Source organism: Lutra lutra, chromosome 11 (genome assembly GCF_902655055.1).
Source record: "Lutra lutra chromosome 11, mLutLut1.2, whole genome shotgun sequence".
Classification (NCBI taxonomy): domain Eukaryota; kingdom Metazoa; phylum Chordata; class Mammalia; order Carnivora; family Mustelidae; genus Lutra; species Lutra lutra.
The window spans coordinates 14850759-14875397 of record NC_062288.1 but is presented as its reverse complement, the minus strand read 5'-3'; the positions used below and the strand labels follow the sequence as shown (position 1 = coordinate 14875397).

Sequence of the window (24639 nt, the reverse complement as noted above, 5' to 3'; positions counted from 1 at the left end):
AGGAAGGAATACAAAAAAACTTCAAAAAAGTAAGGTAGTTTATAATTCTGTGTTTAACACATTAACATTGTGACCTTGACTGAAAGATAGCGATCAAAATTCTCCAGGTCTATGGTGTATCAGAATTCATCTTCTGTATATAAACTTAATTTATGGCCATTTACAGCACTGTTCTATTTTAACAGAACAATTACACCCCACAGTTGGCGATAAATGTCTCCTGCTCATCAAGGTCAAGGCCATCTACAGCATAAATGACAGATGCCCCAAGCCCTGGGGACATAATCTATCATATCGGCATGTTGTGCAGAATGCCGATCGTGAGGGTTTCCTGCAGAATTCAATTATACAACCTGTTCTGAAGGGTTTCTAAGGGTGCAGTAGAGTTTTCTCTGAGCACAATACCTAGTTCAGACACTTCTAGTTTGAGTCACATTTGCTTTTTGCCAAGTCTGGAATAGACTCTCACGCTTCTCAACTGACTAGGGGCCATATATAAGAAAGCTCCAACTGTATAGAGTATTTCTTTGTTTCCTTTGGCCAAAATGAGAACTGAAAATATTCTGAAAACATGTCAATTGTTTTTGAAGCAGGAAAGATTTTTTTTTTTTTTTTAAGATTTTATTTATTTATTTGACAGACAGAGATCACAGGTAGGCAGAGAGGCAGGCAGAGAGAGGAAGGGAAGCAGGCTCCCCGCCGAGCAGAGAGCCCAATGCGGGGCTCGATCCAAGAACCCTGGGATCATGACCTGAGCCGAAGGCAGAGGCTTTAACCCACTGAGCCACCCAGGTGCCCCAGGAAAGAATTTCTTAAAAAAAAAAAAAAATCTTAGGCTGTTCTACTTTCATCAATGTATTTTTAAAGGATAGGAGGACATTTGAGCACAGAGGCTCCAGTATGACCAAAGAGCAGTGGTCTGTTCTTTATTTCTGAGCAGTTGACCAGTGTATGCATTCCTCCACTCTGCAAATACCCAGCGAACATCTAGTAGCTGTCAGGCCCTCTTCCAGGCTCTGCGCATTTGGTCACAAACAGAAAGATGACTTTTCGGCCAACCCACAGCACACTTTCCAGATACATGAGGTTGGGAGTCATACGGCAACCACAGAACCATGCTGCCCGATGTCAATGTTAAGTGTTACACTAATTACGACAAGAGACGTAAGAACAAAGACCACAGAGCCTACTCACCTCAGTCCTGGCCCCAAGCCTACCCCTCCCACCTACTGTGCAAGCTCAGACACATTCTGCAATATGTCTGGGCCTCGTGCCCTCATTTTCAACACGAGAGGTCTGCCCAGGTAGTCTCTACGACCCTTGCAGCACCTCAATTTAAATTACTGGTTGTGTTAATCGCATGAAAGGGAAGAAACCCACAAGTATAAGAAATAGCTTGAGCCAGAGCCTTGGTCTCTCACCTAAATGATAATCTCTACACTCGTTCTCCTGAAAGCCTCTCACGGTCAGAGCATCAGAAGAGATCTCTTCACAGGTTTCAGAGAGCGGCTGGATGATATCCAGTCTCGGCCTGGCACAGTATTCTCTTTCCTGGGGGGAAAAGAGAGGGAAGGATGTGTTTTCAATATGTTTCCAGAAACCGTACAAATTCATTCCAGTCAGTCATGATTAAATGCACAGGACTTCATAATTTCAGCAGATGTGAGCCCCTCTATCCACCTGCACCAACAGCCTCATCACACCATGTTATTTCCTGACCTTCTGTGTGACGTCAACGGGACAGAAGCTACTGTGTCCCTACAGCCGTCCGTCACTCATCTCCAAGGGCACAGCCACCACACACTTCCACAATCAGCTTATGTCTCTTCCTCACCAATGTGAGAAAGGGTAAAAATAATATTACCAACTGCCAAACCACTGTCACTACTGGTAAGCTTACTGGTGATGCTGAAAAGCCACAGAGATGGAGAGCTAGGTCGAAAACAGAACACGCTGAGAAGGCAATGGTCACCAAGAGCACAGGCCCAGGGCAGGGGTGTATGTCAAGGGCAGGAGTCACTGGTGGCTAGCTGCGACCAAAACACCAAGTTTTTCATTTTATTTCATTTTCATTAATTAAAATTTAGATAGCCACATCAGGTTAGTGACCACACTTTTGAACAGTGCAGTTGTAGGTCAAGAAAGAAGTGGGGGGCACCTGGGTGGCTCAGTGGGTTAAGCCTCTGCCTTCGGCTCAGGTCATGGTCTCCGGGTCCTGGGATGAGTACCGCATCCGGCTCTCTGCTCAGTGGGAAGTCTTCTTCACCCCCCCACCCCCTACCGCCTGCCTCTCTGCCTACTTGTGAGCTCTTTCTCTGTCAAATAAATAAATAAAATTGAAAAAAAAGAAAGAAGAAAAAGAAAGAAGGGGGAAGGAGAGTTTTTTAGGCTGATGCAGTTCCCCTAACCTAGAAGGTGATGGGGTCTTAAATGACTGACTGCTCCGAATATCACAGAAGAAGGAAATGGGGATCAAAAACTCTACTAAGGTCAAAGTCACATAAGTAAATGGTGAGACAGCAACTTGTTGAAAAAGTGGGACTTACAGTGAATCCTGAAGTCAAGTTTGTTTTACTTTGAAAGTTTGAGCTTTCTGAGCATTCAGCACGCAGGCAAAAAACACACAGTCGAGCATTTTCCAAAGCAGTAAGACCTGTAGCCGTGTGACACTACCGCAGAAAACCCAGATGAAGGGGACAGCGTGAGACAAGTCAGGGCCTCCCCAACTCCCCAAGTTCCCCGAGGAACACTGTAAGCCTCACAGAGTAGTCTGGTCCATTTCGTTAGGTTAACTGAGAAGCAACTGCATTAGCTTTGCGTCTCATACATTTTAAAACCCTCCAAAACTAAAACAGCAACTATAAAAGATCAACTAGTAGAGGGAAAAAAAAATAGCGAATATACAGCATAATTTTTCACATCTGTGGAAAAATGAGAATTATCTCAATTTTGAAACAATGAGAAAAAATGTAAAGACTTGAATATTTAAAAAATGAACTGCTCTAACAATGACAAAAAAATAAGAAAATTAGAATAGCAAGAAAAGAAAAAATATTTGAAGCAAATAATAATAAAAGAAAAGGGCCTTGCTTGGTCACATAAACAGCTCCCTGAGAGGCATAAGGAAACCATAGGTGATGTGATTCATCTTGTTACTTTATAACCTTTGCTCAATGGTCAAGCAGCCCTGCTTATTAACTTCCTACGAGCAAGAATTTGGTCTTGTTGGGTCTCTGATCTCCAATGCTTAGCATGACTCTGGATACATAGATGCTTTATTAGTGGATGAAAGAGAAACATATGATGGGGGGAGAGCTTACTAAATCCAGATGAAATAGTTCACAACCACAATAAATGACAATGATGGGGAATACAGAGCTGCACAGAGAGAGGCAGAATAAGGTTCACAGAAATCAGTAGAGTGTCACCATGATGGCAATGTGAGGACACACTCATGATGTGACAGGTATAAGGGAGAACATTCTGGGGGAGGATATGCAGGATATAAAGGCAAGTTTTGTTTAATGTTGCAGTTCCACTGTCTTTCTCATATGAAAAAGAGAGAAAAAGGGGGAGGGGCTCGGCCCCATGCTTGCTTTACTCCTTTTGTCATAATTTTATCAGTTTACTCTGTGTTTAAGGATCGAAGGTGTACGCTGGTGTCATATAAAATAGCTACATGCACTGGCACACACACTCGTGAGTCCTCTCCGAGACTCTCACACCTCTCCCTCTGAAAAAATGCCTTTTTCTTCTCTTTCCAATTTCATTTTCTAATTTGCTCTATGAGGTTGGCCTTTCTTTGGTCTTTACTCCTTTGTAATACTCCCTTTTATCAACAAAGGTTTCCCTGCTTCCTTTCTTTTTTTGCTCAGTTGTTTATGAGGCTTTCCCTTTTTCATTTTACTGCTGCTTTCCTATGTCTTTCAATCACATTCTCAATCTGCCCCACCTCCCTCATCAGAAAGCACTATATTTAGTCCCTTGGGAGCCACTGCTTTTCTTTATCTTCAAAAAAATAAATAAAATAATAAAGTGATGTCCTGCAACAGGGCTAGAAGCCAGCCCTATTGATTTTAGTCGCTCTGAGTATTCACTTAAGTCTCCAGCATCCCATTGCCTAGCAACATGGGCGCCCAGAGCCTCAGGTTACTATAGCGATGGCTTCCCACTACAAGTGCTTGTTCGCAGAAATGCTCAAGAGCAGGTACCACTTCAAAACTGGGGCTCCCAGGGTCCCCCCCATTTTATTCCTAGCCAATTGAAAAGGGGGGGAAAAAGGAGAGGATACAGACAAGGAGAGCCCTACTTACTGTAAAGGGCTAGACAATCAATTTGTAATTTCTTTTATATACAGCACCTAAGAGAAAATCCTTTACAATAAGCTCTCCTTGTTTATGCCTTGAAGCCATCCCTAGCGTCCCCCTTCCTGGCAGAACCCCTGGACTCTAACAGTGAAGACAAGCTGGGAATGGGGCCCACCTAGGCTTCAAAGGAAGACAGAGTGTCTCCACTGGGCATGCCCTCCACTGGATCACAAATACAGGCTTTCCTCCAAAGTCACGTATAACAAAATTTGGGTTCTCTGCTGCTTTCTATTGGCCATGCATTTCATACTCTCATTTGCATTGATGACTAAGACGTCGCCACAACCATTTCAAAGCAAAAATCAAGCTACTGAGACTCAGTTGGCCACTGGGAAGTAAGCAAATCTGTCTGGACCACAGGAAATGAAGTGCCCTTTCCATAATTCCCTCTGACCACAGGGGCCCCTCCTGTTGCGGCAGATCAACTTCATTGCTGTCATTTCTGCTAATGCACAGTGTCAGCTTAGTTTCTTTGCCCTTCAGCAAAAGAAATCCTTCATTCCTTTCGACGAAAATACCAAGAGATGGAAAAAAAGAGAAAAAAAAAATGACTTCCTTTGGCTCGGCAAAGGGAACAAAAGGCAGGCAATGAGTGAAGCTTCTGAAAGGTAAATACATAATCTCCACCGACCTTCTTTTATAGGTCAGGAAGTTCTGCTCAGACTACAGCACGGCCCTTTCATGGGCAACCTGATCTGGCTACAAGGCTAAAAAATGAACCCACACTTCCCTCTGCATTTGGGGTATAAAAAAAAATTACCGTTTTTTCCGACACCTCCTTCACATAGGAAAGAACAACAAGTTGATCACAGAGAGGTGCAAGTCCACTGATGTAGAATTCAGTTTCAAACTGAGACACTGCAAACAAAAGGGATAAAAGATTCAGTGTTAACAGGAACAAAAAGCAGCCCGCCAAGGAAAGGACACATCGACTATGAATGCTGGGTGGATTTACCGTAGAAATCTAACATAAAGGGGGTGTGGATAAACACACTTTTTCGACAATAATGAAAGGCCAGAAAAGGATATCCAGAAACTCAAACTTAAAATATTCTAGCATCATCAAAAGGAAACCTGATAATAACAGCATGAATGGTCACACGTGACACTGGGACCAGCTAGTTTAAAAATGACATAATTAAACCCCATGAAGACACTTGTAAACCCAGGAAACCTGATGTAAACTAATATTAATGACAGTAATACTTTTAAAAAAAATACCTGAATTTAGGTTTTTCACAATTAGGGCATTATAGTGATCCAAAGGTCACAAGGAATGCTACTTGTACTTATGAAACTATTGTTTTTTTTTTTTTTTTTAATAACGAACATTTTATTTGAAGACTCAGAAGTTAAAAAAAAAAAGAGTGTGTTAATACAAATTATATTGTGATAAAAGACCACTATTTCCTAACTGGAATAAAGGTCAGAGAAAATAAATTTCTATCTTTTTAAAGGCATTTAAAATGTACAACCAGTACATCACTTAAGAAGTATACGGATTTAATTACACTGGCGTTCACAGACCCAACAGGAAAGCTCAGTGGTAGAAGTATTAATATTGCTAACACGGTGAGTCTAATAATTAGCTACTGTAAAATATTTATAATAAATGACTTTTACTTTAAGCAACTAAGTTTGGGGGTGGTTCGCTACACAGCAAAGCTAGCTGACACAGTAGTGGTGGGGACAGAGACCCTTCTAGGAGTCATGCATTGTACTTACAGATTCATTCTGAAGCAGACTCTCATTTGGACCCACCATATTTTCTAAGACTTTCCTGACTCAGACCTTCTCCCCAGTTTTTGGTATTAGCTTTGGGTTAAGTTTTGTGTGTGTTTTTTTTTTTTAAAGATTTTATTTACTTAATTATTTATTTATGAGAAAGTACAGGCACAGCAGGAAGAGCAGAGGAGGAGGGAGAAAAGGAGGGGGAAAGAATCTCAAGCAGACTCCATGCTGAGCGTGGAGCCCAGTGTGGGGCCTTGATCTCACAACCCTAAGATCACAACATGAGCCGAAACCAAGAGTTGGATGCTTAACCAACTGAGCCACTAGGCGCCCCAGATTCAGTTAAGTTCTATGATGAAACTGCTCTTTTCTCCAAACTAGGGGAAGTCAGTATAGTGTATCAGAAATAATATTTAATGTAGCAGCAGCTGGGTGGCTCAGTCAGTTAAGCATCCGCCTTCAGCTCAGATCATGATCCCAGGGACCTAGGATCAAGCCACACATCAGGCCACCAGCTCAGTGGGGAGTCTGCTTCTCCCTCTGTAAAAAAGAAACAATATTTAATGTAGAGTCAGGAAATCTGGGTTATAACTTCCAGTAAATTGAACTTGGAAAAAACATTTAACTTTTGTAGGTATAATTTTTCCCATCTATAAAATAATGTACTCAGAGTGAAAATAAAATCCCCAACACAGATGAAATGAGGGGCTACTGAATTTTTCTTCTGCCTCTTCTCCACTTTCCTTACAGATCCCTTAATGTTGTCTTTTATCTTTAATGTCAACTTCTTACACAACTGTTTTCACAATTTAATTTTCACACCAAAATGAAATTGAGGTTGACCAAAAAAAATAAAAAAAATTACTAACTAGTTAGTAACATAAACATTAAAAAGGTAGTATTTCTTATGCTTTGTCCTTAGTTAGATCACATAGGTGGCCATGGTGCCCTGTTAAGAACCAAAGAGTAGAGCTCCAAAGACAGGTGCTCTGGTCTCAGCACTGCCACTAACACTTTTCCTCAGTCTTTGTGAGCTCGAACTCAGTATTTTTCTTCAGGCATTTAAAACTACTTTTGGTAAAATGGTAATGTGATACATGTTCACATGAAGTGCATATGCAGAGAACCACCTCCACCATGACCACATGTACAGATGAGCACATCCAGGGTAGCCAGGCATGGAAGGTTCTAGACAAGCTCCCACAGGGGAGCTGCACACAGGAGTAGGGGGTAGGGAAGGGACAGGGGAGGGCTGGAATATACAGATGCTACTGAAGAGTATGGGGCCATGTAGGCCCAGTGATCAAAGAGGTGGCAATTTCACATTCTAGAAGGCATCCGGGCACATTAACCAGAGGTTCTGATTGCCATCACTCTTGAGGTGGTTAAACCCCATTTGGTAGAAAAAGACTTGAGTTTTCTTTTACTAAATAACATTTCATCATTGAAATGCTACACGAACAGTTCAATCAGTCAATCAAACAACCAGCCAGAGATGCCACAGATTCTCGGGAATTACAAGGAAGCTTTCACGTAGCCAGTGGTGGGTGAACAAGGTCCTCTCCCCATTCAGGACGCCAAATATGCCTAGGCTCACAGTGACAGAGAGTATCAGTGTCTCTCCTATAGGTAACCAAATATACATCAAGCCTTGGTTTCAATGAATGCACTGTAAGGAACAGAACAGAGAAACTAGAAAAATAATTCTATCCAAATCTTCCCTTCTCGACATACTTACTTCCCAGTCCTCAAAAGCTTCCCTTTATAAGACAGGAAAGTTCCTGTTCTCTAATTAAGAATGATAGAAAATCTAATGTGTTCTTAAAGAAAACAAGGGAAAATGTGCAGAACCACATAGCTATTTCACTTCTCAATTCCAGACACTGTAATAAATGCTTTTGTTAAGTACTAGATCTTACCAGACTTCACTGAGAATCAGTAATAATTTAGGCAGACAACGCAAAGTGGCTAAATTACAAACTAACTGGAAAAATGTTATTTACAAAGACAAGATGTCGCATGTAAAAACAGTGTTAAGATTAGTGTCAAGAGAAGGAAATGTGGAATGGCAATGTTTATTCTCCTGAAGAACGTCATAAGTGATGTAAAAGTTTATGGGCTGATTTTGTAGAATACCTTCAAGTAATTATGGGGTTTTCTATTTCAAATTTTTAAAGGACCAGTGGATGTTCTGGCTAATTATTTTCCCGGAAATTCTCTTCTTTTACACATACCAGTGATTTTAATCATTTTAATGAAGATTACTTGTTCTTCCCTAAAGGAGAGCTAGTTTAAATACAGATAGTTTATGGGTCTATTACCACAGAAGCTCATCTTTAAACTGGTTATCTGGAAAAGATAAATCACAAAGACAGTAAAGACAAACTTGGTTGCAGAGCACTAAAACAAACCAGAAGGTAAAAGCTGAAGAGGGAAGAAAAAGGAGAGAAGAATGCCCTTGCCAGAGAAAGCCCAAGCCAGCAGCTATACCTCAGGACACAATCTACAGAGTGTGGTGATGGCGCCCCAGCCCTGCAGGGAGCGCTGTGCTCACTCTGAGTAGGATGGACATGGCAAGGGGGTACTGGTCAGGAATGAGGCACAGCTTTCTTTTTCTGCCTCCACAGATGCAAGCGCTGCTGTGCTCTGGCTTTTTCTGGAGTAGCCATTCCTTGAAACGCAAGAAGAAAGAATTCAAGGAAAAAGACAAAAGTAAAGATTCCAAGCATACGGACAGAAAATTTCAAAAGGACTATTCATAGGAAATTTTTATTCAGGGAGGTCCTCTGGATGAAGAATGAGGACCCTGATGCAGAAGGGAGGTTAGAGTCCTAAATCCACACTGTCCAACAATATATTAATGCAAGCCAAAGAGACAACTTGCACATGCAATTTTAAATGATCCAGTAGCCATATTAAAGAGTAAAAAGAGGTAAATTAAAAAAAAAAAAGATTTTATTTATTTATTTGACACAGAGAGAGAGAGAGAGAGATCACAAGTAGGCAGAGAGGCAGGCAGAGAGAGGGAGAAGCAGGCTCCCCGCTGAGCAGAGAGCCCGATGCGGGGCTTGATCCCAGGACCCTGAGATCATGACCTGAGCCGAAGGCAGAGGCTTAACCCACTGAGCCACCCGGGCACCCCCAAAGAGGTAGAATTTTAAAAATATATTTTATTTAGCACAACATATCTAAAATGTTTTCAACATGTAACAACATAAAAAATTAATGGGGCCATTTATTTATTTTCATACTAGGTCTATAGAATCCTGTATGCCACGTAGCTCAACCCACACCTGCCGCTCTTCAAGGATTCCATGTGGCCAGTGGCTTTTGTAGCACAGATCGAGATGCCCAACAGACTGTTTGTCTTAGAAGTCCAGTAATTGTACTCAAATAGATCTTGATGGTGCTCATCGTGGGTCACTCGCTTAGATACACAAGGGTATATTTTTAATTTATAGCTTTCAGTTTTGTTTCTTTGTAGTTTCAAGAAACTTTTCTTGAATTATAGTTTTCTAGTATCTGCTCCTTTCCTTTCCTTTGTTTTGTTCTTTTCTTCAGGGACTCTTATTTGTAGGCTGAATCATCTTTGCCAGTCTTCAGTATTTACCATGTCACTGCAGACCTTTTTTTCTTATTGCTTTGTGATTTTTAAAATTGTCCTATTATTTATAAATATTTGGGGTCTGTCATCTCATTTGAGATTTTCAAAAATTCTGAACTTTGTTTTTTCATGTCTTGCTATTATTTTAAAAGAAATGTCTTATAGCTTGTTGTGGGTGTCTCTTTCTGGTTTCTTGCTTTCATTGCCAACAATGTCCTTCTGCATCTTATTTACTTTTCCTTAACCCTCAGTATGAGATCTGACCTTGGTACCTTTCCAGTCCTCATCCGTGGGTGATGTCATGGTCCCCCGATCTCTTAGAAAGAGACAGGGACTGGGAAGCTCTTCAATTCATAGAGTCCCCTCCTACGCTGTTTTCATTTAGTGTTAAAAACCTGGCCTCTTGTTTTCTGAGTCTTCCTGGCACTGCCCCTGCCCTACTTCTGTCTCTTCTCTTCTGTTTCTACAGTCCATATCCTGATTTCAGGTTTTATCCTCCTCCAGCCTCAGCACACAGGACTAGGTGCTCAACCGCTAAGGGTTCAAAGAGGCCAGTGGGCTGTGAGCCCCTTACCTAACCTGCGCCCACTGACCGGTGGTCTTCCCCAGGGAATACACACCTGCTGACCAGGAGTTCTTCTGATCTCAAATTCACCAGATGCCCCCTTGCTCCCCTCTACTTTCTCTCACACAGACATTGACACCATCGCCCATCTTGTGGCTGTCAGTGCCTTCTCCCACTCACCTATATCTGGGGTTCTCAGGACTACTCTGTCGCTCAGTTGTGTTGTACATGTTGTCGATGAGTCCTTGGTTATAGGATCTAGTTGTTCCATTTTTAGGTGATGACTCAGGCAGGTTGAAAAATTATGCTACCCCTACCACCATCTTCTGAGAATCCTCTAAGCACAAAATGTTAAGCTATCCGTGAGACACGCCAACTTTATCATCAGCCGGGGCAACGGGGTCGGGGTTACAGTCACAGATACACAGGTACCATTGGGCCTACCATTGCATACCCACTATCTGTTTCAGAATGATGGCCAAAAGAAATTAACAACTCTCTTGTACCTTGGGTCTTACATCTTTGAGGGTCATCAACTACTTAATAAAGAATTACTGAGCACCAATTTGGCATAAAACATTCTTTCAGAAGCATCAGAATGCAAAAGACCCTGTCTGACTTAAAACGCACTGTGAGTCTAGAAGCAAATAATAATGAATAACCATAATAATAATAATAGTAATAACACATGCTATGCAAAAATGGAAATAAAGCAAGATACAGTACAAGGCAGGTTAATTTATTTCCAGGGGTAGGGATAAGGGTGAAAAACAGCAATAATCATGACTATAAGCTCCCAAAGGGCAGGCATGGTGTTTATAAGATAAAACATTTCGTTTCATGTAAATTAAAAAATTTTCATCTAAAAAACATACAATGTACTTTAAATTGTAAAGGACAAAAATCAAGATTCTAGGTCTGAATATAAAGACCATTCTCCAAATAATTCACAAGTAGATTATGTCACTATCAGTATATTCAGACCTATAAGTGATAATCAATCTTTGATTACTTGCACCTGTATCATAGGTTTATAGATATATTTTATTGAAAAATGTAGCTATGAAATATGTTAATTTCTTCAGGATAATTCAATCAAAGCTTATTTATGCCTTTCCCCCAATTCTCATTCAGTTGACTTTATGGACAATGGTATTTTTGTCTTCTGATTGTTAAAAAAAGACAGCTGTTAAAAGAAACGAGTTTTTCTCTCTCATGGAGTAACCGAAAATGATAGTAATATTACTCACAGCTCCTATTTAAGGAATATTCCCCATTCAAGAGGCAATGCGTGCAATACTGTACACGCAGGATTTCAACCCTCTACTTCCTTCATGGCAGGGCACTGAAGCTCAGTGCGGTTAGGTAACTTGACTAAAGTCACCTGAGCGGAAGGCAGCACAAGCAGGAATCTGAAGTCTTCCTTTTCTCAGAGGGCGGTCGCACGGAGCTGTTCAGGTTAGAAGTGTGCTACAGGTAGCAGGATCGCAAGCTATGGCCTTGACCACTCTCTGGGAGGTTCTGTGGCGGCAGCTGCTTTTGTTTTGGTCCTTGTTTTTCCTTTGTGGGTTTCAAAATGCCCATCAGATGGGACCTGGAGGAATCTGATGTCTTCACTGGAGCTAAATAAAATAATCTGCTATAGATCTGGGCCTCTAAGATTCTTAAGAGAGCAAACAAACAAGAGTTTCTCAAGCAAATATAAACAGGAATGAATATCTTTCACTTACGAGAAAGCACCCTGGTCCCTTTGTGATAGCACCTTCCTCTCCAGAGAATCCAACCCTTAAGTCACCAGATGCTAGTATTTCTTAATGGACTGGATATACTATCCACAGGATTTTCAGGAAGTTTGGACACTCTGTCAGCCTGACCACTGATCTAAGAAAATGCATTTGGAAACCACAACATGCCAACATCTTCAGGGCTGTGCTATGAAGCAGATGCATGACCATGTTTTACATCAGCAAACTGTGGAGAGGACCTAACAGATAGGAATAAGAAGAGAAGGCCTATTAGGCAAGATAACAAACACGTGCAAGCCAGGAGCCAATAGTACACACAGGCAAAAACCACTTAAAGCAAGTTTAGTCTGCAGTTTAATTACATCTTTTCTAATTGATACTCAGCACACTACTGGGCTAAACGACAGAGCTAAGCTGATATGATCAGCTCATCCGCTCAACTTTCGCGCTCAGGAAGCAGCACGGATGAGCAGTGATTCAGCAAGTAGCTCACCACACACTGCTCACACGACAGAAAAGGTAATGGTGACGGACCTGCTGGGTCAAAAGGGTCAAACCAAGCAGTTATACTTTGAGTTGTAAATAGGCTATTGTCAAAAAAGAAACGACAAATGTTGGTGAGGATGTGGAGAAACTCGAACTCCCTCCACATGGCTGGTAGGAATGCAGACTGGCATCGCACTATGAAAAACAGCATAAAGGGTCCACAAAAAAACTAAAAATACAACTATCACATGATCCAGCAGTCCTCCTTCTGGGTATTTATCCAAATAATTGAAATCAGGATCTTAAAATGACATTAGCATTCTCACGTTCACTGCAGCACTGTTCACAATAGCCAAGATGTAGAAAACAAGCTAGATACCCATCAACAGAGGAATGGGTGAAGGAAATGTGGACGCAGGAACTGGAACATTACTGAGTCTTAAAAATGGAGGAAAACTGCGCAACATGCAACAATATGGATGAACCCCGAGGACATTACACTATGAATGAAACAAGCCAAAGACAAATACTGCATGATTCCATTTCTAACGTATTTAGAAAAGTCAAACTCATAGAGTCAAAGAGCAGAATGGTGGTTGCCAAGGGTGGAAGGAAGGGGAAAATGGGAAATTGCTGAGCGATGGGCCTAAGGTCTCAGGTAGGTAAGATGAATGAGATCTAGCGATCTGCCGTACGACAGTTTGCCCACAGTCAACAATAATGTATTGTACACTTACAAATTTAAGAGGGTAGATCTCAACTTAAGTGTTCTTCCCAGAATAAAACTTAAAAAACAATTTCAGAGACCAAAAACACCCCCAAAACTACCTTGATGCATCAACTACAAGCACTAAAAAATAGCAAACGAGAGCGTTTCTTCTTTTTCAGACAATTGAAAGAATCACATCATACTCTGGACTTGGTTCTCTTTCCTTAGAAACCATTTTGTTAGCCACCCAAGGCAACTATAGTCTAGATATTCCTAGCAATTTGGAGGAAGAACAAGGAAGGGCTATCAGCCCTAGAATAAAACAAGGGGAACTAAAGTCTCTACTCTAAATGAGATACTTTGCTGAACCAAAATAAAGAAAAAACAACTCCATTTCATCTGGCTATTTGAAGAAAAGGTGAGCAGACAGGATTGCTGTCATATTAAAATGGGTGTTTGGATTCTAGACAATTTCTACCCTATGGTTTTTATCTGAATGCCCAGAGTAAGCCTCTATCCTTCTCATCAGTTCCTCTGGCTATAATGGAGGGCAGGTTCAGAGAGAGGAACGCATGGAAGAACATATAGGACAGGGATTGAGAGCAACACCTTTGAAACTCGGCCTATCCTGAGTTCAAATGCTGCCTTCTTTGCTTACGAATGGAATGATCTTGAGCAGGTTACCCGACCCTTCTGAACCTCAGCTTCTTCAGATAGAAGAATGGGATAAAATGGGATGACAGCCCCTACTCATCTGGATCACTGTGAAGATCAAATGAAATTGTACTTGGCATGTGCTTGGTGGTCGTTTTCATAAAAGGAGCAAAACATATTTGTTACATCAGGTGTTTCAGATCTCTTTCCAATACTTGTTACTGAGAAAATTTATGAATTTAACACACAACAACAAACATTTGAGTCTCCCATACTGAGTGGGAGGAGTGGCTAGAGGAATAGACATGTCATAAAGCAAGTACAATAAAATCTTCATTGCAGGACCTAAGGGCTGAGTATGTGGGTGCTCACTATTTTTGTGAAAATTCTTCACCTGTCTGTATGTTTTCATTTTTTCATAATAAAATGTCAGGGAAAAAATTTAATGCTTAACAGAAGAACTAAGAGATAATAGAGTCAAACTGAATTATAACAGAACACCATTCAAAGCTAGATCCTTAAGCAAAAACACCGTGAAGGATGCCAGCAATGTCCCAATTCCTGCTGAGCCTCAGGCTAGCGGATGAGCCACGTGACTCAGGGCAGGACAACTGTCTCCTGCTGGAAGCTGCATGACTGGGTCAGCACAGCCCAACAGGTGGATGGTGAGACACGCTCAGATCCAGGAAAGACATTCACCTCACAGCTCGCCTCCACCACTACACAGATGTCTCATTTCCAGGTCACTGTTTTCCCAATCAATCAAGAGGCTAAAAATAGAACAATGTGCTAAATTCTAAGAGCCACAGCATATAATCAACTGAAGATATGAACACTGCTTAATTAAAGAGAAAAAGATGTCCCTTCCCCCTCCGCCCTCTCTCTCTTCCTGGCTTCTGCCATTTTAAATAGATTCCCATATAGTTTTTTCCCTTTATTAGTTTTTTTTAAATAAGCTTCCAAATGAAATCAAGACCGGGAAGTCGTTCATGAATTCCTTGCATGTAAGTCCTCTATCCCTCGAAGGAGATACCCAGAAAATGACCCACAAACACTGGCTTCATTTCTCCACACTGTTTAACTGCCCCATGAAGCCCTTGGAAGACTTTGGTGAAAGTCTTTGGACTCCTTGGGTGAAAGACTTTGGCCAAAGAGGGAGGGAGTCCTGTAATAACGCAAGAGACACAAGTTCAATAAGTATGCCAGGCTTAGAACCATAACCTACCTTTAATGATGTAGTTTGGAAAAAGAAATGCCATCCAAAAAACCTTATGTACAGAGAATGTCTTCATGGGTTGGTGACTGCCCAGTAAGCTTAATCCTTATTATCGTTATTATTTTTCATTTATAAGAATCAACTAATATCCTATGGAGAGCGAAAGCTCTTGTGTTTTTCTCGAGATTCTGACTTATAAGTAAGAGTTATAAACATCTGGCTTCTAAGAAACGTACAGCCACCAATAGTTCTTTAACCTCAATGCCATTTTTACCTCATTTACTAAAGAACAGTGGCTCACACTGTTCAGGGCTAAAGCAAATTGTAATCCAGACCTCCTAATATTTCTCTTTCCCTCTATCCTCGTCAAGGACTCTTATCTAAACCACTTTGCCTCCCACTGTGGAAATGGTTTATATTCTTAAAGGTTTGCTCTCAAGGGGGGGAAAAATGGTACTTAACCACTAACCATAGTAGTAAAACGCCAGTAATGTGATATTGCCAGCACCTACACATGGTCTATTTCACGTAAATTGTAGGACATATGAACTATACTTTAATAACGTGATCCCAGGGCTCGAGGGCCACCACGGGGCCAGCTATTAGCAGTCACAGAACTGGACTGGAAGTCTGCACAGTGATAATCACTACCATGATTCAGTGAATGCCTACTGTATGCCAAGCACTGTGATAAAGGCGTTATTTCAGTTTCATTCTCCCAACCGACTGCAAAGGTAGATACTATCACCTCCGCTTTATAGGTGGGGAAAGCCTGACTCCGGAAAGTGAAGCAAGTTCATCAAGGTCATACAGGAATTTGGCAAACTGCCTTGTGTCTCTAGAAGCTGGTGGTGGTTCTGCAGTTAGATCCTGTCCATTTCTAACGCCACTGTAGTAAGATCTGACACAGGGTATTTATATCCCTGAGCCCCCACGGTCACGGGGGCTGTGATGAGGGTGAAGTGAACCAATGCTCATTAAAGCACACAGGGGAATGGCCCACGCCTCGTGTGTGAGCAATCAATATCAGCTAAGGAGGGGACACTTGCGACACTTTTATGTCTTCCTGGTAAGTCTTCCATCCTTAAAAACTCCCAGAGTTTAAAATTTTTTTTCCCCGCTCATCTGTATTTAAGAGATTGGAACACTTCTCTATCAGAACACTATGCCGGGAGGTGTTCAGAGGATTTTGCTGGGAGGCAGAAAAGAAGATAGACACTGAAGTAATGATCATGACCTGGTAGTTTCCAGTCTTCTCCAGTCTTGTTCCTCAGTTCTTCTCAAACCATTATATCCTACATAGGCCTGTTCTGTCCATACTCTGAGCAATCCCAACTATGCACGTATTTCTCTTTCTAAGGCAAAAAATTATTAAAACCCTACCATCCACTTCCGTCTTCAAGTACAAAATACCCCAGACTGAAATGCTCTGACCATGAGCCACAGGAGTAATACACACCATTCTGGTTTTAGAATTAGTCATGTGCAAGTGATTTCGCTTCGCCTTGTTACAAGAACCCCTCAAAGTGGTATTCCCCACCCATCATCCAAATAGGTAAATGAACGTCTCAGCTGACTTATGTGGCAAAAACTTCTCTGTCACACAACTTTGTCTCCTACTGCTTTGTTCTAAACAGTCCCCAAACAGCTTATACTATATCTGTTTAATTGGCAAAAGTCATTCTCCTCTCATCCTTTCTGTCTGAATCACTTTTACACTAAGTTATAAGACCAAGATGTAAAAAGTAGTGGTAGCTCATCTTTGGCATCCTTCTCCCAAATAGGTGTTTCCCTGAGTCACGGATCCCTTCAATACTCGGTATTACTTTGAACCTACATTGGGCCACGCCCCAGAGATACAAACAGTGAGCAAGAACAGACCCAGAGCGAGCTCTTGGGGAGCTTACAGTGTGGGGGAAGGGACCGACCTGCCCTGAACAACTGCACAATCACACCCATGCTTCGCAGGGGAGGGTCTGACCTCATTGTCAAGGTCCCGTGGGCTCTCCCAGTGAGCTTTCTCAAGCAATACTTGAGCTGAGGAATGATTAAGGGTCAAGGAAGTGCCAAGAGGCGAGAAGGGCCTTCTACAGAGACCTGAAGAGGGAGCATGGCTGGGTGAAAGGTGGCCAGTGTGGCTGCAGTGCAGACACCAAGGAGAAGCCTTGTCTCAGCCAACACTGTGGAGGCTGGGGAGGGCCAGCACAGACCCCTGCGCTCACGCCAAGAGTCTCCTCTCCGTGCCACAAACAACGGGGACAGGCTGAAGGGTGGGGACATGATCTGGTTTGTATGCTGACTGCAGTGGGGAGACCAGATCACTGTAATTCACAGTGGCAGGAGACAACCCAGTCAGGAGGCTGCTGCAGGGATCCACAGAAAAGATTACAGCAGTTGGGCCCAGACCAGTGATGATGAAAATTCGTATTTAGAGGGTACACGTGGACAGAACCAGGTGTCAGCTCCGTGTGATGAGCTGCGCGTGCACAAATGTTCTGAACTCCCAACCACAACCTGTGGGAAAGATGTTCCACCTCACCTTTTCTAGATGAGAGTGCATGGAGCAATTGTCCTAAGTGCAGACAGGAAACAACAGAACCCGAACCCACGGTTACGTACCTTCAAAGCCAGCTACAAAAATACCATGTAAAAATTGGAAATACAGTTAGAAAAGAGGGACTCTACAGCAAAGTTTCAAAACTTAAAAGTTCTTGACCTGCTTCACTCAGGTCCCAAGTGATGAGCCCTGAAGACAAACATGATTTTGGGTTTCCCTTTACTAAAATGGATTCTCTTTGGACGTTCTTCACTCCTAGAAGGCTTACCTATTTCAACATAGCGACTTGGCAAGTCCCTCATTTCACTGGCATGCCGCTCCTTCACTGAGCAGATCTAGAAAATAAATTCACAGGTTATTTTACTCAGGTGATGGAAAACTCTTTGTAACATTTCATTCAATATATGATACTTTTGTTAAATTAGCCATGTAGCACTGAGAGGGAGTGCACATAATCTACTCAATGACTTAAATGATAGAAATTAATTTCAATGACATATAGCAGCCATTACTCATGTTCTCCAACATTATTCTTCAATAAAGTCTTGATATTCAAGGACAAAGAAAGAATGGAAACTGTAATATCGTTTTAACATGTTTCCAGTGACCCATTCTCTGCAACTCTACTTAGGGACTACTTCTGTCATCATCCAAACAAAGCTCTGGTGGAAGCACATAACCAAAAGCCCAGTGGCTAATCTGTACAACATTCACATTAGGGCTTGTGTTTCTGACTACATACCCATCATTTATTTCACTCTTGCTAAGTAATACTTTGCATAAGTGGCATCAAGCTCTTTTCTCAAGTGTTTTTTGTTTTTTTTTCTTTTTTCTCTCAAGTGTTTTAAAATAAAAAAAAAAAAGTGTTTTAAAATCAGTGTATTATATACTTTAAATCAGGGGTAGGCAAACTACAGCCTGTCCTTGACTGGTCTTTTTATGACCTGTAAACTAGAGTTTTTTACATTTTGGAAGACTAGAAAAGGAAGGAAGACAGAAAAAGAAAAATATTCAGCAGAAACAGTAATAGCCCACAAAGTCTAAAATATTTACTACTTGCTACAGAAAAAGTTTGCCAATTTCTCTTTTAAGTTATATGGATACAGTTTGGATATATACATGTGTGCATTTATTACACACACACACACACACACACACACACACACACCAAACAACACATGTGTATTAACCATGGTTATTTTAGTGTGACGAAACTTGGATAATTTGTTTTCTTTGTTACATTTTCTAAAATGAATATATTCTATTTTTTAGTAAGACAACAAAAATTTACATAAATTCTGCCATCAAGGTAAGACAATCTGAAGTTAAATACTGATTCTATACAACTTTCATCAGGGATCAGGTTTTTTCCTTTTTCTTTAGGTAACTATAAAACAACACAATAAATACTACTACCCTAAATTTAGCTACAATATAGGAAATTCTAAAATACAGAAAAACCCAAAGAGAAAAAACAAACATTACCTACTGTCCCAGTACAAAGTGAATACATTAATAATCGTTTTTGTTTGGAAGCTCCTTTTTTTGGTTGTTTTTTGGAAGCTACTTTTATTAACCCAACAATTACCATACCATTATTGTTTTTTGTCTCCTGTCCATCTCAGACAGTGTCCTGTCCGTTTCCCCAATTTCCTTCTCCTTTTGTTAGACTTTTGATTCTTCTGTCCACACCTGCGAGGGAAACTACCGGTCTATCAGCCATGCCTCACAGTGCCCAAGGGACAACTGTCTTAATGTGCTGATAAAAGCACATGAGTAGCATCTCAAATGGTTTGAAGCAGAGTAACAGAAAGTAAATGAACAACATTAAGCAGCACTTTGAGCGACTACTGGGCACCAATCCTGAGCTTTGGGAGAAACAGACATAGCTCTTTCCTTAGAAAGAGTATGGGGCAGTGAGGAAGACACACAAAGAAGTCTTTTTACTCAAGTGGGAAGGGCAAGTACAGAAGTACAAAGCAGTGGTGTCTACCAGCAGAGGAGGAAGACTCCTTGGGAGAAGGGAACTCAGGCTAAGGCCGGACTGTTTCTCTGGCCCCGTGACAAGCTCTCGAAAGACTGGGACGTGTGGAAGTTCTGGCAGCTGGGCTCTCCTCTCCATCCCCCACCCCTCCCCAGTTCTGTGGTCTGAGCTCTATCCCACACCTGCCTCAGAGGAGCAGCAGCAGCTGCAGGTGGGGGAAGGGTGAAATACTGCCCTGAGCTCATGTCCCCCCTAAGAGCAGATCAATGATCTCAAGAGCCTTTATACTGATAGGCAGGTTCTCACCCATGAACGCTAATGTGTTTCATCCAGCAGTCTCCTCCATTTCTCCACTGACCTAACGGGCATCTCAAGTGGACCCACAAAAAACATCTCCTGACTTGCTCTCTTAATGTATTCAATCAGCAGTGTTACCCATGTCAGGAAAAAGCAGCTTCGGTTCCCAGCTTCTCAGGTTAAAAGAGTCACCATTTTCTTCTGTCTTCTTACATCCCATATTGAACCGTCAATAAATATGACAGGGTCTACCCTCAAAATACACCCAGAATCCAGTCATTCCCCACCAGCTCCAAGAGGTTGACCAACATGCCAGGATTTTTAGGGAGGTTCCTGCAGTAGCCTCCTACCCTATCTCCCATCTTTACGGACCCTTCATTGTTTGGCTCTATGCAAAATCCAAATTTGATTGTTTAAGTCTGCTGCTCAAAACCCCTGTGCTGGCTTCCCACCTCTCTCAAATTAAAAGCTCAAATTGGGGAGTGCCTGGGTGGCTCAGATGGTTAGGTGACTGCTTTCGGCTTGGGTTATGATCCCGGAGTCCCAGGATAGAGTCCTGCCTTGGGCTCCCAGCTCGTTGGGGAGTCTGCTTCTCCCTCTGACCTTCACCCCTCACATGCTCTCTCTCACCGTCTCTCTCTCAAATAAATAAATAAAATCTTTAAAAAAAAAAAAAAGCCAAAATTGGCACCAAGGCCAGTGAGCCCCTCCACAATGCACCCCCTCCCACCCTCCTTCTCCCCCCTCAGGACTTCTAGCTCTCTCTTCCACACCTGCTCCATCCACGCTGGTGATAACGGCTTTATACTCCACAAAGACACGCCAATCACTCTGCTGCCTCAAGGATCTTGCCCTGGCCGCTACCCTTGCCAACATCCCTCTGGCACAGATCTCCCTCCAGATCTCTGCCAAAGCACACATACCTTATGACAGATTTCTTCCCTTGATCTCTCTCAGGCACCCACCCCTGGCCCTTTCCCCATTTCCCTCTTTAACTACCCTCCTTGCTATTTACCTCCATCAACGTGGCATATTCACTTGCTTGTCCGTCTTGCCCCACTAGAACATCGCGGGAACTCGGTAAGTGGTTGCTGGCAGAGTGAATGAATGAATGAACGGCTTGGACTGCAAACTCTGCTATACCCTGTGGCTGTCTCCCCAGTAAGGCTGCTCTCTGAGAGGAAAGATTATGTCTTTTCTTCTCTTCCCTCAGCAGAACACGGGGATTCTCAACTGAGAAGAAGTACCCAACGTACTACTAACTAAGTCCGAAGAAGAGGAATCCCCAATAAATGAAAAGAAACATTTGACATGAAAACATTTTCACACATGAGTTGGATCATAATATGGGCACAGTGAAAGCATATTAGTTTCCCACAGCCGCTCTAATAGATTACCACAAACTTGGCGGTTTAAAATAACGGAGATTTATCCTTTCCAACTTCTGAAGGCTAGAAGTCTATAACCAGTTTCACGGGGCCCAAATCAAGGTGTTGGCAGGGCTGTACTAGAGAATCTGTCTGCGACATGCCACCTCCAGCTTCCGGTGGCTGCCAGCACAGCCTTGGCTGCGCATGACGCTCCAGTCTCGGCCTCTCTGCTCACGCTGCCTCCCCCTTTCCTGTGGCGGCGCTCCTTCTTTAAGAATACTTGGGAGTGCATTTAGGGCCAACCCAGATAATGCACGACAATCTTCCCATCTCAAGATCCTTCATTAATTGTATTTTGTGCCATATAAAGAAACATTTATGGGCCGTGGGATTAGGATGTGCTATCTTTGTGGGCCACTATTCAGCTTAAGAAAGAAGGCATTTCCGGTAGCATTCAATAAACTTCTGTGTCCCTAAAGCTTAATTTTCCTTGTCTTTCACCAAAAGAAAAGAAAATCACAACTTTAAACAACAACAAAAAGCCACTTGGTCCACTTAAGGAAATTTAAAAAAGTATCAAGAACCATTTATTGGATGAGTAACCACACAAATGGGATAAGGAGACTAGAGAATCACTTTTCACTTTTTTTTTTTTTTTTTTTTTTTTACCCTAGACTATTGGGCATGCCTTCCCTTCTGCTATCCTAAATATGAATCAGGTTATGTTCACTTGATACATGAAAACAATTAAAGAAAGGAGAACTAAAATCATAGCAACCTAAGGGCGAGGAGGACCTTACCTCAAGTTAACAATGCTAGTTTTGGTTAGTAAGCAGCACTGCATTAATAATTTTTGAGCGTTCCTTTTCCGGAAAAGAGTACATTTTAAATAACCATGTCTCTTTCAAGACTATTCTAGAATTTTGCGGCAAAATAATGACAACTGAGGTTTATGAAGCACTTACAACATGTCAGATTATGCTAAGCTCTTTGTAGGCATTACCTCACTCAATCCTCCCCAGAGCTCAGGACATGAGAACAATCCATACTCCCATTTGTGGATGAGGAGAGTCAGGCTTAGGCTCACACAGGAAGTACGTATCAGACCTGTCTGACTCTAAAGCCTGGCTGTGCCACCAGACTATCGCTGGGATACGGTCTTGTACCACTCTTAGCAATTTTTTTGGTTTATTTTGTTTAGATTAAGCTATATATTTTTAAAGGGAAGTCAACAACTTTGGGTTCTGAAATACCTAATACAAGACAAACACTGGTACACGAAAAATAAATGTGAGTGAGCTTTGGGTCCTCTTTTGTAGAATGGCAGAATTTCATTTACCCAGGCATACAAGGAGCAGAAGGCCGCATGCCACAAAACAGCCCCTAATCTTAACAATAATAAGTCTGGGCCTCTGCTCCATCCAACTATGACCAAGCAAGTGGGATGATTCAGTTTTAACACTCTCTTCCCACGATCATCAACTCTAATGAAGAAACTAAGGGGAATGGAGAGAACAATAAAGAATGGGAAACCTGACAAACCAACGAAAACAACCACACGTTCCATAAATAGCTAAGGTCGACCAGGTGGGGGAGATTTAAAGATCACAGGTGGCAGCAAGGAAGAGCTCACAGTGTGTTTTGCACACAAAAGGCAAAGAAAGACGGTATCTCCAAATTTCTGCATATGAAAGGATTTCAGCATAAATATCACACAACATGAATATTCAGGGGTAAATATTTTGCTTCCTAGAAGCCACTCAAGACCTCATACTCCTTCGGACCCTCCTCAGTGGATCTTTAACAACATGGACTTATTATCAAGACAAGCAAACCACCTTGACCGAAGTCCCCCAGCCAATAATCAGCGTCACGCTGTCCTTCCAGCAGAGGCTGCACGGATACATATCTGGGCGAAGACTTATGTCATCCCGGGGCACATTGGTGATTCTCTGCTTGGAGGTGATGTCAAAAATCTTCACACCCTGAAAAATACAAGAGCATTAAGTATCCTCTACTCGGGAGAAGGAAAGGAGAGGAAAACTTATTAACAGCCCCTGCCACACACCACCAATAACCAGCACCAGGAAATATTGACAGTGTTTATTGAGCACCGCTGGGAGCCATGCGAAAGAAAACGCTCCACTCCACACAAACCCTGTGAGGACCCACAACAAAAGAAAACCTCTACCCTTCTTTGGGGACAAAAGAGATTTTATTAGTAGATGGCATCAGGGGCTCAAACACAACACAAATGGGAAATGGGACAGATATCCACCACCGCATTTCCAAAATGACGGACAAGTAACACTTCTAATTGTATTGTTCCGCTAAAAAAAAAAATTTTTTTTTTTTTTTTTTTTTTTTTTTTTAGAAAAGCTTTGAATCTGACAAACCACTATGTGTGAAGAAAACTATACCTGACATTTTAAAACACTGAAATGGAAACATCAAGCAAGCAGCTAACTAAAAATAAATCAAGAGGCCACAGGTTTGTTTACTCTTAACTGTGACCTGGGAGAAGTTTAAGAAAAGTCCTGAATAGCAAGGTGGGTTCTGGGAGAGTTCTACCATTAAAACTGAATAGGACAAATTTACTAAATTATACCTTGAAATTTTAAAGGATAAGCCAGATGTCAAAAATTAATTTTTTTAAAGTTTCTACTCAGCCTTTCTCCTATTGAGTAAACTTTAAATAGAGTGCAACACCAAAAATTACAATCTACTTTTTAAAAGGCAGGCCTCTTTTTCACCTGTGATTATATGGGGAGTAAAATGAAATCAGCAATATCCTGTACTTGTTCCACAGCAACATACTTGCCCTTGGCTAATAGGCAAATAGTATTTTCAATACCGCATTCCCAATGCAACCCTTCAATTATTAAGATGCCTTTTCATTTTCTTGGCTATTCTCCATGCCTCGGGTTTCTTACTCCAAGATAAAGTCCAGAATATGTTGGGAATTACTCTATTATGAAAGCCGAAAGCAATCTAATCTCTTTAACCTTCCAGGTATGAGAGCAGTCGCCACTTGTATGTCTTAGAAAAGACCACTGCAGCCAGTGGCTTCTTTCCCTTTGTCACAGCTCTCCCAATGTGTCCACTTTTCTGGCTCTGAAGAAGGATCAGGAAGATGAAGATATGATTTTACCATATTATTGGCCCAAGCAATCAGGTGGCCTCTCCACTTCACGCTCCTTATGTTCCCTTCTCCTTCGTGCAGAACAGAGGACTTCCATCTGCTCATCCAAGATCGTTCGAAGAGCAGCAACTAGGGACAAATACAAAGGATGTTTAGAAACTGAGAAGCATATATTAGGTTTCTTACCTTTTTTTTTGTTTTTTTTTTGGCTG

General features: G+C 41.8%; 1 protein-coding gene across 2 annotated transcripts in view; it reads right to left on the bottom strand.

The window, feature by feature from the left end:
* Positions 1-24639, bottom strand: part of VPS41 (VPS41 subunit of HOPS complex) — a 179829-nt gene that overhangs the window by 47028 nt on the left and 108162 nt on the right. For both annotated transcript variants that reach the window (XM_047694499.1, XM_047694500.1), the window contains exons 8-12: positions 24437-24556; positions 23124-23270; positions 17903-17969; positions 5128-5225; positions 1422-1551 (exon numbers count right to left, since the gene is read on the bottom strand). In XM_047694499.1, the coding sequence (XP_047550455.1) occupies positions 1422-1551; positions 5128-5225; positions 17903-17969; positions 23124-23270; positions 24437-24556 (562 nt within the window). The remainder of the gene's footprint in view (positions 1-1421; positions 1552-5127; positions 5226-17902; positions 17970-23123; positions 23271-24436; positions 24557-24639) is intronic.